Source organism: Cetorhinus maximus, chromosome 18, assembly GCF_964194155.1.
Source record: "Cetorhinus maximus chromosome 18, sCetMax3.hap1.1, whole genome shotgun sequence".
NCBI classification, from domain to species: domain Eukaryota; kingdom Metazoa; phylum Chordata; class Chondrichthyes; order Lamniformes; family Cetorhinidae; genus Cetorhinus; species Cetorhinus maximus.
Window position 1 is genome coordinate 82,030,953 of NC_135896.1, and position 15,984 is coordinate 82,046,936.

Sequence of the window (15,984 nt, forward strand, 5' to 3'; positions counted from 1 at the left end):
CCTGCAAAGACAGTGTACTATCGCACCCTCACCTCTGCTGTCCCCCAAGAAGCTATCTTTGAGTTTCCTCCTATTTCTTATCTACACACTGCCCCTGAGCGACATCACCCAAAAGCACAACGTCAGGTTCCACATACGCACTGCTATACCTCCACCTCTCTCGACACCAGCACCGTTTCCAATTTGCTGCTTGAGATGTGAGTTGATAATCGGGAGGCTTCAGGAAGATCACAATGGACTGGTCAGATGGGTAGAAAAAATGGCAAATGTAATTTAATCTGGAGAAGTGTGAGGTAAGGCAATTGGGGAAGACAAACAAGGCAAGGGAATAGACAAAAAATAGTAGGATACTGAGAAGTGTAGAGAACCAGAGGGATCTTGGCGTGCACATCCGCAGATCCCTGAAGGTAGTAGCATAGGAAGATAATGTGATTAAGAAGTATATGGAATAATTTCCTTTATTGGCCAAGGCCAAAGTATAAAAACTTTGAGGTTATACTAGAACTGTATAAAACACTAGTCAGATCAAACTAGAGTACTGCATACAGCTCTGGTCATGGCATTACAGGAAGGATGTGATTTTACCAGCGAGGGTACAGAGGAGATTTATGAGGATGTTGTCAGAAATGCAGAATTTGAGCTATGAGAAAGGGTTGGATAGACCGAGGTTATTTTATTTGGACCAGCGGAGGGCGAGGGGAGATTTAATTGAGGTGTATAAAATTATGAGGGGTCTAGATAGAATGGACCGGAAGGCCCTATTTCCATTCGCAGAGTCAATAACAAGGGAGCAGAGATTTAAAGTAATTGGTAGAAGGATTAGAGAGGAGTTGATGAGAAATTAATTTCACAAAGGAGGATGGCGGGGGTCTGAAACTCGGTCTGAAAGGGCAGTAGAGGCAGCAACCCTGATTGCGCTGATAAAATACTTGGATATGCAATTTAAAGGCCATCACATTTTGTTGGATAACGCTCCTATAAAATACCTTAGGATGTTTTATTCTTCTGAAAGCACTACGTAAAGGGAGTTTGAAACAAAAACAAAAAATGCTGGAAAAACTCAGCAGGTTTGACAGCATCTGTGGAGAGTAAGACAGAGTTAACGTTTCGAGTCCGTATGACTCTTCTTCAGAAAAGACTCTTCTTCAAAAGGGAGTTGTTGTTTAAATGGACATAGGGGTAGGTTTTATGATTTATGCTCTCAATGTTGGGCTTTAAGTGAAAGAAGACCATCTGGGGAACTCCTGTGATTGTGAATCAGCCGAGTGTGTTCTCCCATTGCACATCGGTCAATCTTGGGAATGGCTGACCGTGAGATGTGTCCTGTATAGTGAAAGTTAGACAATATTTTACTCAAGTTCCAGCGGATAATGCTGCTGCACCCTGCATTCCCTGCTCACATCCCTCAGAAAATGAGGCATTGTTACACTGAGAACTTACGGATGATGAAAAGAAAGTTTGGAATTGCGGAGGATGAAGTGCAAACATCTTTGGATGCGAGAGGGGCACACCCATTTTGGAAGCAACATTAATCATATGGGGACAGTTAAAGGCAGGTCATCACCTGGAAGCGGGTTTCAGAGCAACAGTCTTACCTGCGTGGCCAAACATGGTGGCAACGCATTCACCCGTGTAGAAATCAAAGATGGAGAGGTTCTTGTCAGAGCAGCTAGTTGCGATGAACAGCCCAGAGGGATCAATCTGCACCTGGGACAAACGCAAGTAATGCACAATCAACATTTACTCAGGAACCTGAAGCACACAGAGAGAGCTTGTCAGTCACAGAGAGCGTGTGGGTCAGTCACTGCACAGAGAGCGTGTGGGTCAGTCACTGCACAGAGAGCGTGTGGGTCAGTCACTGCACAGAGAGCGTGTGGGTCAGTCACTGCACAGAGAGAGTGTGGGTCAGTCACTGCACAGAGAGCGTGTGGGTCAGTCACTGCACAGAGAGCGTGTGGGTCAGTCACTGCACAGAGAGCGTGTGGGTCAGTCACTGCACAGAGAGAGTGTGGGTCAGTCACTGCACAGAGAGAGTGTGGGTCAGTCACTACAAAGACAGTGTGGGTCAGTCACTGCACAGAGAGAGTGTGGGTCAGTCAGTACACAGAGTGCATGTGGGTCAGTGAGTCCAGAGAGAGAGAGAGTGTCGGTCAGTGACTACAGGGTGGAGATTATCAGGTTGATGAGCTCTTCATTTCTTATAATCTTATAATCATATCTTCATATCATATAAGCTCTTCTTATCGGGTTAGGTGGGAATGTGGAGTTAAGTCCACAGTCAGATCAGCCATGAACTTACTGAATGGCAGAGCAGGTTCGAGGGGCTGAATGGCCTACTCCTGCTCCTAATTTGTATGTTCCTATGTATGTTCACTAGCCTTAGAATTGCCGAGGTTCTGACTTCCCACTCTGAAGCTGCCTTCTCTCAACTGTTAGGGGACATTCGCAATGAAGGGCCAGTATGCCACTTGCAAAATCCACACTGATGTAAAATAGGGCTTAATTACCCTTTGAAGTGCCTCAATTGGCTCCCCACCGCTGCCATGCAGGTGGTCCCAACATCTGGAACCCATCTCCGGGAGAAGTGCTCGGAGTTAGGAAACTGTTGCGGTATTGACTCAAATGTGGTATTCCAAAATTCTACACTTGCCACGTCATCTCTAAAGCACCCTCTGTGGGGCTGGGGCACTGACATACCCAGGACTCCATCATCACTGTTATAACATCAGCTACTTGGAGGAGGTGTAAGTTGTCTAGAACAAGTTCTTTCCTCCAACTTTCCTCTGCTCCTGAACCCGTCCAGCTGCCTGTTCCCAGTCTCACTTTTGCTCTGGTCTCTCTCTCTCTGCTCCTGTGATCAGCCTGCATCTTTCAGCACCCTGTGCTGCTCTACACTGTCCCACTCAGGATCTGTGATCTAATCCTGTGTCCAGACCTCTCCTTACACTGAGACCCCTCCTCATACTCACTCCCCTTCCCTCACACTCACTTCCCTCCCCACACACTGACTCCTTCCTCACACACTGACTCCTTCCTCACACACTGACTGCTCTCATATTCACTCCCCCACACACTCACTCCCCTCCTCACACACTCATTCGTTCCCCACAAACTCACTCCTGCCTCATGTACTCACTCCCCTCCTCACACTCACTCCCCTCCTCACACGCTCACTCCCCTCCTCACACGCTCACTCCCCTCCTCACACGCTCACTCCCCTCCTCACACGCTCACTCCCCTCCTCACACGCTCACTCCCCTCCTCACACGCTCACTCCCCTCCTCACACGCTCACTCCCCTCCTCACACGCTCACTCCCCTCCTCACACGCTCACTCCCCTCCTCACACGCTCACTCCCCTCCTCACACGCTCACTCCCCTCCTCACACGCTCACTCCCCTCCTCACACACTCACTCCCCTCCCAGTACCCGTCTCTTCATACACACACCCCAATCCTATTCATTTCCCCAAACCCAGCTCCCACTTGTTCCTCCCCAGGGGGTTTAACCAAGAGCTGGAAGCCAAAGCGTGGGCTCTTGTGAGGTCAACCCCCCTGATCTAGCACTGTCTGATGCAGTAATTTCCTGCCTCACACATTTACTACAGGAGTTCAATCCCCTATCCTACACTCTTCACTGCCCAGGGAAGGGAGTAGATGAGCTACCCTGGATCTTTCACACTTTCCTTCCTTGGGAAGGGTTCTTGGCCTCTGTCTCAGGCTCACAAACATTTCTGTTCATCAGAATCCAGCCCAAGAGGTTAAGGCTAGGCATCTGGCACTGGCACTCTCTGTAACCAACAGAAACCAAGCCTCCCAATGCCTGAATGAGTCTGGGGAATCAAGAATACACAATGTTACTTGTCAACTGATTTTCATGACAGCTTAGCCTCTGGAAGCTGGATACCACATTATGATGTCAACACTCACCTTGATCAGGGTCCCATCTTCTCCCTGAGATCCTTTATAAAGCTTCTTCTGTTTTCCGTTGCTAATGTTAAATATCCTGTAAGGCAGGAAGACACATATTGTGAGACAACGATCTAGACATGTAAACACATTCCACCTTCAAACCCATGGGACACAGAGTGAGACCAATTTACATCTGTTTCTACAACACACTAGTCAGTCTGTGTATAACAGTAGTCAGTTTATGCAGTCAAAGCTAAAATGAGGGGTGTTGGGTATAGCTTTACTACAGTGAGGGGTATGGGGTACAGCATTATTACAGTGCGGGGTGCAAGGTTATGCCAAGCAGTGTAGGGTATAGTATTATTAGATGAGGTGTATGGGGTATGGCATTATTACAGTGCGGGGTGCAAGGTTATGCCAAGCAGTGTAGGGTATAGTATTATTAGATGAGGTGTATGGGGTATGGCATTATTACAGTGCGGGGTGCAAGGTTATGCCAAGCAGTGTGGGGTATAGTATTATTAGATGAGGTGTATGGGGTATGGCATTATTACAGTGCGGGGTGCAAGGTTATGCCAAGCAGTGTGGGGTATAGTATTATTAGATGAGGTGTATGGGGTATGGCATTATTACAGTGCGGGATGCAAGGTTATGCCAAGCAGTGTGGGGTATAGTATTATTAGATGAGGTGTATGGGGTATAGCATTATTAGAATGAGGGGTATGGAGTATTGCATTATTACAATGAGGGGTATGGGGCAGAACATTATTACAATGTGGGGCATGGGATATAGCATTATTACATTGAAGGGTATGGGCTATATCATTATCACAATGAGGGATATGGGGTAGAACATTATTGCAATGAGGGGTACGAGATATAGCATTATTACACTGAAGGGTATGGGGTATAGCATTATTACAGCGAGGGATATGGGATATTGCTTAATTCCAGCGAGGGATATGGAGTAGAACACTATTACGGTGAAGGATACAGGATATAGCGTTGTGGCAGCGAGGGGTATGGGGTGAAGCATTATTACAGTGAGGGGTATCGAGTAGAACATCATCACAATGAGGGGTATGGGATATAGGATTATTACATTGAAGGTTATGGGGTATAGCATTATCACAATAAGGGGTATGGGGTATAACATATTACAGTGTGAGATATGGGCTATAGCATTATCAGAGTGAGGGATATAGGGTACAGCATTTTACATTGGAGGGTATGGGTTTTAGAATTGTTACAATGAAGGGTATGCCTTCAAACCCTCCTCTTTGACGAAACATTTGGCCTTCAGACCTAAGATCGCTTTGAGTGAATTGGTGTTTAATTTTGCTTTATAATGCTCCTGTGATAAGCTAGAGGGCTTTATATTACTATTAGGTGCTATACTGGAGTAAAGCAATCTGTTAAAGTAAGAAGTGTGGGGTATATCAGTGTTACAGTGAGGGGTGTGGGGTATATCAGCGTTACAGTGAGGGGTGTGGGATATATCAGTGTTACAGTGAGGGGTGTGGGTATATCAGCGTTACAGTGAGGGGTGTGGGATATATCAGTGTTACAGTGAGGGGTGTGGGGTATATCAGTGTTACAGTGAGGGGTGAGGGGTATATCAGTGTTACAGTGAGGGGTGTGGGGTATATCAGTGTTACAGTGAGGAGTGTGGGGTATATCAGTGTTACAGTGAGGGGTGTGGGGTATATCAGTGTTACAGTGAGGGATGTGGGGTATATCAGTGTTACAGTCAGGGGTGTGAGGTATATCAGTGTTACAGTGAGGGGTGTGGGGTATATCAACGTTACAGTGAGGGGTTTGAGGTATATCAATGTTACAGTGAGGGGCGTGGGGTAAATCTGTGTTACAGTGAGGGATGTGGGGTATATCAGTGTTAAAGTGAGGGGTGTGGGATATATCAGTGTTACAGTGAGGGGTGTGGGGTATATCAATGTTACAGTGAGGGGTGTGGGGTATATCAGTGTTACAGTGAGGGGTGTGGGGTATATCAGTGTTACAGTGAGGGGTGTGGGGTATATCAGTGTTACAGTGAGGGGTGTGGGGTATATCAGTGTTACAGTGAGGGGTGTGAGGTATATCAGCGTTATAGTGAGGGATGTGGGGTATATCAGCGTTATAGTGAGGGATGTGAGGTATATCAATGTTACAGTGTGGGGTGTGGGGTATATCAGTGTTACAGTGTGGGGTGTGGGGTATATCAGTATTACAGTGAGGGGTGTGGGGTATATCAGTGTTACAGTGTGGGGTGTGGGGTATATCAGTGTTACAGTGAGGGGTGTGGGTATATCAATGTTACAGTGAGGGGTGTGGGGTATATCAGTGTTACAATGAGGGTGTGGGTATATCAGTGTTACAGAGAGGGGTGTGGGGTATATCAGCATTACAGTGAGGGGTGTGGAGTATATCAGTGTTACAGTGAGGGGTGTGGGGTATATCAGTGTTACAGTGAGGGGTGTGGGGTATATCAGTGTTACAGTGTGGGGTGTGGGGTATATCAGTGTTACAGTGAGGGGTGTGGGGTATATCAGTGTTACAGTGAGGGGTGTGGGGTATATCAGTGTTACTGTGAAGGGTGTGGGGTATATCAGTATTACAGTGAGGGGTGTGGGGTATATCAGTGTTACAGTGAGGGGTGTGGGGTATATCAGTGTTACTGTGAAGGGTGTGGGGTATATCAGTGTTACAGTGAGGGGTGTGGGGTATATCAGTGTTACTGTGAAGGGTGTGGGGTATATCAGTGTTACAGTGAGGGGTGTGGGGTATATCAGTATTACAGTGAGGGGTGTGGGGTATATCAGTGTTATAGTGAGGAGTGTGGGGTATATCAGTGTTACTGTGAAGGGTGTGGGGTATATCAGTGTTACAGTGAGGGGTGTGGGGTATATCAGTGTTACAGTGAGGGGTGTGGGGTATATCAGTGTTACAGTGAGGGGTGTGGGGTATATCAGCGTTACAGTGAGGGGTGTGTGGTATATCAGCGTTACAGTGAGGGGTGTGGGGTATATCAGTGTTACAGTGAGGGGTGTGGGGTATATCAGTGTTACAGTGAGGGGTGTGGGGTATATCAGTGTTACAGTGAGGGGTGTGGGGTATATCAGTGTTACAGTGAGGGGTGTGGGGTATATCAGTATTACAGTGAGGGGTGTGGGGTATATCAGTGTTACAGTGAAGACTGTAGGTAGTTTAGGCTTTTTTACATTGTATAGCACTGACTATAATGGCCTTTGTTTTTGGACTTGCACTGGTTTTCAGTGCATACCTGTTGCTTGCATGTGCATGAGGCCAGCTGCTGTACCTCCTGCTCAAACTCACCGAATGCTCCTGTCCTGACACCCGATGGCAGCGTACTTGTGTGTGGAATCCACGTCCATGTCGTACAGAGTGGTCTTTCGAACCACGTGGTGGGTTCGGGTGAACTGGGTGCCGTCAGCAGACTAATGGAATTGAACATGGAAGGGTTAGCAACAACACCCAGACTCCTGCAGGGCTGCACGACATTTACAGAGAGAAACGCACAGATAGGGGGACATGTAAACATCCGCTGGGAGAATCCTAGCATATATTAACACATCCCAGAGATTCTCAAAAATATCAGCACACCCTGTCGGACCCACCTAAACACTGACACGGTTCTAGATACCCCCTGCCCTAACCTCTGGAGGACTATGTCAGCTACTCAAAGGGAACAATTATGTAAAGCAGTAACTGTACCTCAGCAGAAGCAACATGCTTGTAACTCAACACATCAACACATGTAGAATAAAGGATTTGCATGGAAAATATAATCCCTACAATGTGCTTACATCATCTGCCAACAGCGGTAAAAATATCTGAAATAAAAAGAGAAAACACTGGAAAAACTCAGCACCTCTGGCAGCATCTGTGGTGAGAGAAACAAGAGTTAACTTTTCGAGTCCAAATGACTCTTCTTCGGAACTAGAGAGGTAGAAATATGATGGTGTTAATGCTATTGAAAAACAGGGGTGTGAGGAGCAGGTAGAGCAAAATAGAAAGTCAGGGATGGGCTAGAGGGCAGGAGAGATTAAATGACAAAGATATCATGGAGCACAAGACAACGGAATGGTAATGACAGCATTCAAGTCTAAAGCTTTGGTACAGAGTAGGTGTTGATCGCAGAATAATGGTCAGCACTGTCTGAAAGCAAAATAGCAGAATGTGTTAATAGCAGAGAAAGGGTCAGTGTTGTATGAAAGCAAAAACAGGAGAACAAGATACAGACTGGCGCTATGGGGTGGGGGAGGGCAAAAAAAATTCAAAATGGAGGAGAGAGTTCATGGTCTGAAGTTGTTGAATTCAATGTTAAGTTCAGAAGGCTGTAAAGTGTCTAGTCGGAAGATGAGGTGCTGTTCTTCCAGTTTGCGTTGGGCTTCACTGGAACATTGTAGCAGGCCAAGGACAGACATCTGGGCATGAGAGCAGGGTGGTGTGTTGAAATGGCAAGCGACAGGAAAATCTAGGTCATGCCTGTGGACAGACCGAAGATGTTCTGCAAAGTGGTCACCCCACTCTACATTTAGACTTCCCAATGTAGAAGAGACAGCACTGGGAGCAGCGAATACAGTAGACCAAACTGAAGGAGGTGCAAGTGAAGCATTGCCTCACCTGAAAGGAGTGTTTGGAGACTTGGACGTTGAGAAGGGGGTAGGAAAAGGGGCAGGTGTTACACCCCCTGTGATTGCATGGGAAGATGATGAGGTTTTGGGGGTTATAGAAGAGTGGACCAGGGTGTCATGGAGGGAACTGTCCCTTCACAATGCTGACAAAGGAGGTGAAGGAAGGATGTGTTTGGTGCTGGTATCATGCTGGAGTTTGCAGAAATGACGGAGGATGATCCTTTGAATGCTGAGGCTGGTGAATGGAAAGTGAGGACAAGGGGGAGCCTAAAATGGTTCTGGGAGGGAGAGGAGGAGGTGAGGGCAGAGGTGCGAGAAATAGGTCAGACACGGTTGAGGGCCCTGTCAGCCACAGTAGGGGAATCCTCAGTTAAGGACAAAGGAAGACATGTCATGTTGTGGAAGGTAGCACCATCAGAACAAGTGCAATGGAGATGGAGAAACTGGGAGAATGGAGTGGGGTCCTTACAGGAAGCAGAGTGTGAGGAGGTATAGTCGAGATAGTTGTGGGAGTTGGTGGGCTTGTAATGAATATTGGTAGACAGTCTATCACCAGAAATGGAAAGAGAGAAGTCCAGGAAGGGAAGAGAAGTGTTGGAGATGGACCACGTGAATGGGAGAGCGGGTTGGAAATTGGAAGCAAAATTGATGGGTGTTTCCAGTTCCAGCCAACAGCATGAAGTGGCACCGATACAGTCATCGATGTACCAGAAAAAGAGTGGTGAGAGGGGACCTGAGTAGGACTGAAACAAGGAATGTTCCACATACCCCACAAAAAGGCATGTGTAACTAGGATCTATGTGTGTACCCACAGCAACCAAATTTATCTGATTCCTCCAATTCTGGTTTCTTCAGCATCTCTAATTTACATCGCCCCACTGCTGGTGCCATGCGTTCCTCTGCCTAGGCCCCAAGCTTTGGAATTCCATCCTTAAACCTCTCAGTATCTCTACCTCCTTTAAGAAACCTCTTAAAACCTAACTCTGACCAAGCTTTTGGTCATCTGCCCTAATGTCTCCTTATTGGATCACAGATGTTAAATGTACGATCCAAATACAGGTTATTTTAGTTTTGTATTTGGTATCAATTGTAGTGTGTATTTTATAGAGACATTATGAGGCTAATTACATAACAATTATACGTTTGTGAGTTCTGTTGAAGAGTCATACGGACTCGAAACATTAACTGTATTCCTCTCTGCAGATGCTGTCAGACCTGCTGAGTTTTTCCAGGTATTTTTACTTTTGTTTTGGATTTCCAGCATCCGCAGTTTTTTGCTTTTATACTTTTGTGAGTGTTTGTTTCTGTTTTAGGCCATAGTTTTAGGCTCAGGGGTCTTAGATTTAAATCAGAGATGAGGAGGAATTACTTTTCTCAAAGGGTCATGAATCTGTGGAATTCACTACCTCAGAGCACAGTGGATGCTGGGACGTTGAATAAATTTAAGGAGGAGATAGATTTTAAATTAGTAACGGGTTGAAAGGTTATGGGGAGAGGGCGGGAAATTGGAGTTGAGGCCGAAATGAGATCAGCCATGATCGTAATGAATGGCGGGGCAGGATCGAAGGGCTGAATTGCCTACTCCTGCTCCTAGTTCTTATGGCACTGAATAGCTATGTGAGTGGCATCAGCAGAATGTTGGGGCACAGTGGTGTTGATTTTAACCCTAACCCTAACTGATGCAACCAAGCAGTGGGGTATTTAAACCCGAGCAGGTTAATTACTGGCTGTAGAGTAAGATCACAAGCAGCTGAGCCTGAAGGCCTTGAGATATAGTTAGGGCACTGATGGTATATCAGTGTTATAGTGAGGGGGTGTGGGATATATCAGTGTGTTACAGTGAGGGGTGTGGGGTATATCAATGTTACAGTGAGGGGTGTGGGGTATATTAGTGTTACAGTGAGGGGTGTGGGGTATATCAGTGTTATAGAGAGGGGTGTGAGGTATATCAGTGTTACAGTGAGGGGTGTGGGGTATATCAGTGTTACAGTGAGGGGTGTGGGGTATATCAGCGTTACAGTGAGGGGTGTGGTGTATATCAGTGTTACAGTGAGGGGTGTGGGGTATATCAGTATTACAGTGAGGGGTGTGGGGTATATCAGTGTTATAGTGAGGGGTGTGCGATATATCATTGTTACAGAGAGGGGTGTGAGGTATATCAGTGTTACAGTGAGGAGTGTGGGGATATCAGTGTTACAGTGAGGAATGTGGGGTATATCAGTGTTACAGTGAGGGGTGTGGGGTATATCAGTGTTACAGTGAAGGGTGTGGGGTATATCAGTGTTACAGTGAGGGGTGTGGGGTATATCAGTATTACAGTGAGGGGTGTGGGGTATATCAGTGTTACAGTGAGGGGTGTGGGGTATATCAGTGTTACAGTGAGGGGTGTGGGGTATATCAGTGTTATAGTGAGGGGTGTGGAGTATATCAGTGTTACAGTGAGGGGTGTGGGGATATCAGTGTTACAGTGAGGGGTGTGGGGTATATCAACGTTACAGTGAGGGGTGTGAGGTATATCAATGTTACAGTGAGGGGCGTGGGGTAAATCAGTGTTACAGTGAGGGGTGTGGGGTATATCAGTGTTACAGTGAGGGGTGTGGGGTATATCAGTGTTACAGTGAGGGGTGTGGGGTATATCAGTGTTATAGTGAGGGGTTTGCGATATATCAGTGTTACAGTGAGGGATGTGGGGTATATCATTGTTAAAGTAAAGGGCGTGGGGTATATCAGTGTACAGAGAGGGGTGTGAGGTATATCAGTGTTACAGTGAGGGGTGTGAGGTATATCAATGTTACAGTGAGGGGCGTGGGGTAAATCAGTGTTACAGTGAGGGGCGTGGGGTGTATCAATGTTACAGTGAGGGGTGTGGGGTATATCAGTGTTACAGTGAGGGGCGTGGGGTATATCGGTGTTACCGTGAGGGGTGTGGGATATATCAGAGTGTTACAGTGAGAGGTGTGTGGTACATCAGAATGTTGTGGGATACATGAGTGTTACAAAGATTATGAGTATATAAATATAAAAGTCAATAATTATATAAGTATATGAGTTTGCAGATAGTTTCCATGGTCCGTGTACTTGGTACTTGTTGCTCTCTGTCACTCACCGGCCACAGGGAAATGCACTGTGATAGCAGTGGCCACATTAAAACAAGGGCATGCCTGTGGAATTAGAATATAAATGAACGGTTCCTAAATGCTGTGCTCTGTCTCTTTCTGTTGCTACACCACATTTAGTCTGAAATGCCTGGCAACATAACATTGACTGTGCAAGAGTAATGTCAAGGATAGTCAATAGCCAGGGGCCATTTAAACTGCGTGAGTGTCAATTCAGCTCTCCGGCACCAGCTGGGTCAGTAACTCCTCCCACACAGTTGCTGAAGTCATTGGCACACACAGTCTAAAAAACAAAAGTTTAAAGTAATAACTGGCAAACGGAAAACAGGGGATGGGGTAGATGAAGACAGTTTGATTTCTGAACACATCTTGAGGAAGATCTATGTTACTCATCAACAGTGAGAGATTCTATGGTCAATGAATTCAATGACAATGGGGAGAACCAAGAGATGCAATATAGAACCCATTAGTGTCTTATTACGTGCGGACTTGAGCCCACTTGGAAATAGGTTGAGAATGGACCTGTATCGTTTCAGAAAGAATCCATGCAGCTGACAAAGGAGACCTTCATCCCAACAGTTTGGCTGCAGTTAAACCATCAATGAAATCAATGTTCCTCACACACGATGTACTACTCAACCTTTCCCTCTAGTCTAAGGGATAACCTTTTCCCTTCTCCCACAGACATAGGTACATTCATATTCAATGAAATGAATACAGACTACAACTTATGCTGAATTTCGAAGTTGAGACATTTTTGTCTCTCACTTCCCATCTTCCTAACACTGATATACCCCACACCCCTCACTGTAACACTGATATACCCCACACCCCTCACTGTAACACTGATATACCCCACACCCCTCACTGTAACACTGACATACCCCACACCCCTCACTGTAACACTGATATACCCCACAACCCTCACTGTAACACTGATATACCCCACAACCCTCACTGTAACACTGATATATCCCACACCCCTCACTGTAACACTGATATACCCCACAACCCTCACTGTAACACTGATATATCCCACACCCCTCACTGTAACACTGATATATCCCACACCCCTCACTGTAACACACTGATATATCCCACACCCCTCACTGTAACACTGATATACCCCACACCCCTCACTGTAACGCTGATATACCCCACACCCCTCACTGTAACACTGATATATCCCACACCCCTCACTGTAACACTGATATACCCCACACCCCTCACTGTAACACTGATATACCCCACACCCCTCACTGTAACACTGATATACCCCACACCCCTCACTGTAACACTGATATACCCCACAACCCTCACTGTAACACTGATATACCCCACAACCCTCACTGTAACACTGATATATCCCATACCCCTCACTGTAACACTGATATACCCCACAACCCTCACTGTAACACTGATATATCCCACACCCCTCACTGTAACACTGATATATCCCACACCCCTCACTGTAACACACTGATATATCCCACACCCCTCACTGTAACACTGATATACCCCACACCCCTCACTGTAACGCTGATATACCCCACACCCCTCACTGTAACACTGATATATCCCACACCCCTCACTGTAACACTGATATACCCCACACCCCTCACTGTAACACTGATATACCCCACACCCCTCACTGTAACACTGATATACCCCACACCCCTCACTGTAACACTGATATACCCCACACCCCTCACTGTAACACTGATATACCCCACACCCCTCACTGTAACACTGATATACCCCACACCCCGCACTGTAACACTGATATATCCCACACCCCTCACTGTAACACTGATATACCCCACACCCCTCACTGTAACACTGATATACCCCACACCCCTCACTGTAACACTGATATACCCCACACCCCTCACTGTAACACTGATATACCCCACACCCCTCACTGTAACACTGATATACCCCACACCCCTCATTGTAACACTGATATACCCCACACCCCTCACTGTAACACTGATATAACCCATACCCTTTACTTTAACAATGATACACCCCACATCCCTCACTGTAACTCAGCTTTGTGCAAAAGTAAAGACCCCCCTAATTTATTCTGAAAGAGTAACTTAATCCTAACGATGATACTACACATGAACCAAACCCTTCGATTAGATTTCAGCCTGGAACTCACTCCCGGATATCCATTATTCTATATATAAACCATCTGAACCCCTCAATTAGATTCCAGCCTGTAACTCACTACCGGGTATCCATTATTCCATATATAAATCGTCTGAACCCCTCGATTAGATTCCAGCCTGTAACTCACTCCCGGGTATCCACTATTCTATATGTAAACCATCTGAACCCCTCGATTAGATTCCAGCCTGTAACTCACTCCCAGGTATCCATTATTCTATATATAAACCATCTGAACCCCTCGATTAGATTCCAGTCTGTAACTCACTCCCGGGTATCCATTATTCTATATATAAATCGTCTGAACCCCTCGATTAGATTCCAGCCTGTAACTCACTCCCGGGTATCCATTATTCTATATATAAACCATCTGAACCCCTCGATTAGATTCCAGTCACAGGTATCTGAACTTACAGTGCCACTATCTATTACCTTCTGTGCTGTCCGGAAGTAAATGCTCTTGTCTGCGCCACAGGTGATCATCCTGACACTCCCATCATTTGCTGTGAAGAAGAAAGGAAGGTGACTGAGTTGCCATGGTAACTTGGGATTGCCAATTGGCTTACTTATGTTCCCAATTTCACTGAACAGGAAGAAAAATATCAGCTTCTTGAGTCCCAGGGCAGCAGGACTGCTGACAGAACAGTTATGAATCATTTCACCACAGAGTTAACTGCCCATCAGCCTGTTTATTGAGGAAGGACACAGCAAGCAAAGCAGGTGAAGCCAATGCATCAGTTCTTCTATGTCCACCTATACCAAGAGTAAGGTGCTCCATCAAAGCACTGTGAGCAACCGCTGGGAACCCACATGCAAAAGCAGGAGCTCTGCCAATTCAGATGTGAAAAATCAGACCTTGCAAGTGTCCACACTGGTCGAATGTGGACAACTCACTGCCATCTGGTACTCTACAGCCCATGTGTCTCTCAGTGCCAGCTCCAGCTCAGGCACAGTAAACATTTATACAGCATCTTTCACAAGCACCACAGACGCCTCAAAGCACTTTACAGCCAATTAAATGCTTTTTGAAATGCAGTAACTTGTAAGAAACACGGCAGCTAATTTACACGCACCAAGGTCCCATCAACAGTTATATGATCGTGACCAGATAATCTGTTTTGGTCATGCTGATTGAGGGATCAACATTGACCAGGATAACAGGGATAACTCCCTTCCCAGAAGGAAAAAAAAACTGTAAAAACTGGGAAATAAGAATACTGGTCCAAACTGGACTTGTATACTTTAAAATGGGACACCAGTAAAAACTGAGAAATATGTTTACTGGTCCAAACTGTTTTTTGCCTTCTGGGTTACCTTTCTTTGAAATTGTGCCATGGGATCTTTTACCTCTGTTAAACTCAGGCCACCACCATCCTCCCACCTGAGGGCCTGAGGGTAGGGCTGTGTTTTATTTATATTAGCCTGCACCAAGTCCTGTTCACCCATCGCCCCTGTGCTTGCTGACCTACAATGACTCCCAGTCCCCCAAACGCCTACAATTTAAAATTCTCATCCTTGATTTCAAATCCCTTCAGTGTTAATGTTGGAATCATGCTACAATGGAGTGCATGCTTTAGTTAGTAATTGTGAGCAACTGCCACCAATTGGGGAAAGATTAGGGAATTATTCCAAGTGTATAAAATCAGTTTACACCAGGTGTAGAGGAGGAACAATAGAGTCTGTGCTGATAAACCTAGATTAAGGAAATGACTGGCCCCAGATTCATCATTTCCTGCATGTAGGAATGGTGACTTGAACATTCAGGGCGTTGCTTTTCCTTATCTCTGTCATCACCTCCAGCCCTTTGAGATCTCTGCATTCTTCCAATGTCCAATGTCCTAATGTCCCCTTATGGAGGCTTGGAGTAGATTGCTGTGAGGTAACATTCCTATGAAGCATTTTCAGATGCTTTTCTTCGTTTAAAGATGCTGCATAAATGCAAATTATTGTTGCTTTATGATATTAGATTATTCTGCTTACACATTTTTACTATTTCTTCACTAACATTGTCACCTCTTTGAGGAAGGCATGGAACCTTCATACATCAAACAACTGAACCCTGTGACTGTCACACGTCCATCGTCATTTGACAAGCTGGGCTTTTTTTTCCCTCTAGAAGAGAAAGGTTGAG

At 45.8% G+C, this 15,984-nt stretch overlaps 1 protein-coding gene across 2 annotated transcripts in view; it reads right to left on the reverse strand.

Moving 5' to 3' along the window:
* Positions 1–15,984, reverse strand: part of mapkbp1 (mitogen-activated protein kinase binding protein 1) — a 264,467-nt gene that overhangs the window by 40,305 nt on the left and 208,178 nt on the right. For both annotated transcript variants that reach the window (XM_078563074.1, XM_078563073.1), the window contains exons 14-17: positions 14,286–14,356; positions 7,244–7,365; positions 3,929–4,004; positions 1,596–1,707 (exon numbers count right to left, since the gene is read on the reverse strand). In XM_078563074.1, coding sequence (XP_078419200.1) covers positions 1,596–1,707; positions 3,929–4,004; positions 7,244–7,365; positions 14,286–14,356 — 381 coding nt within the window. The remainder of the gene's footprint in view (positions 1–1,595; positions 1,708–3,928; positions 4,005–7,243; positions 7,366–14,285; positions 14,357–15,984) is intronic.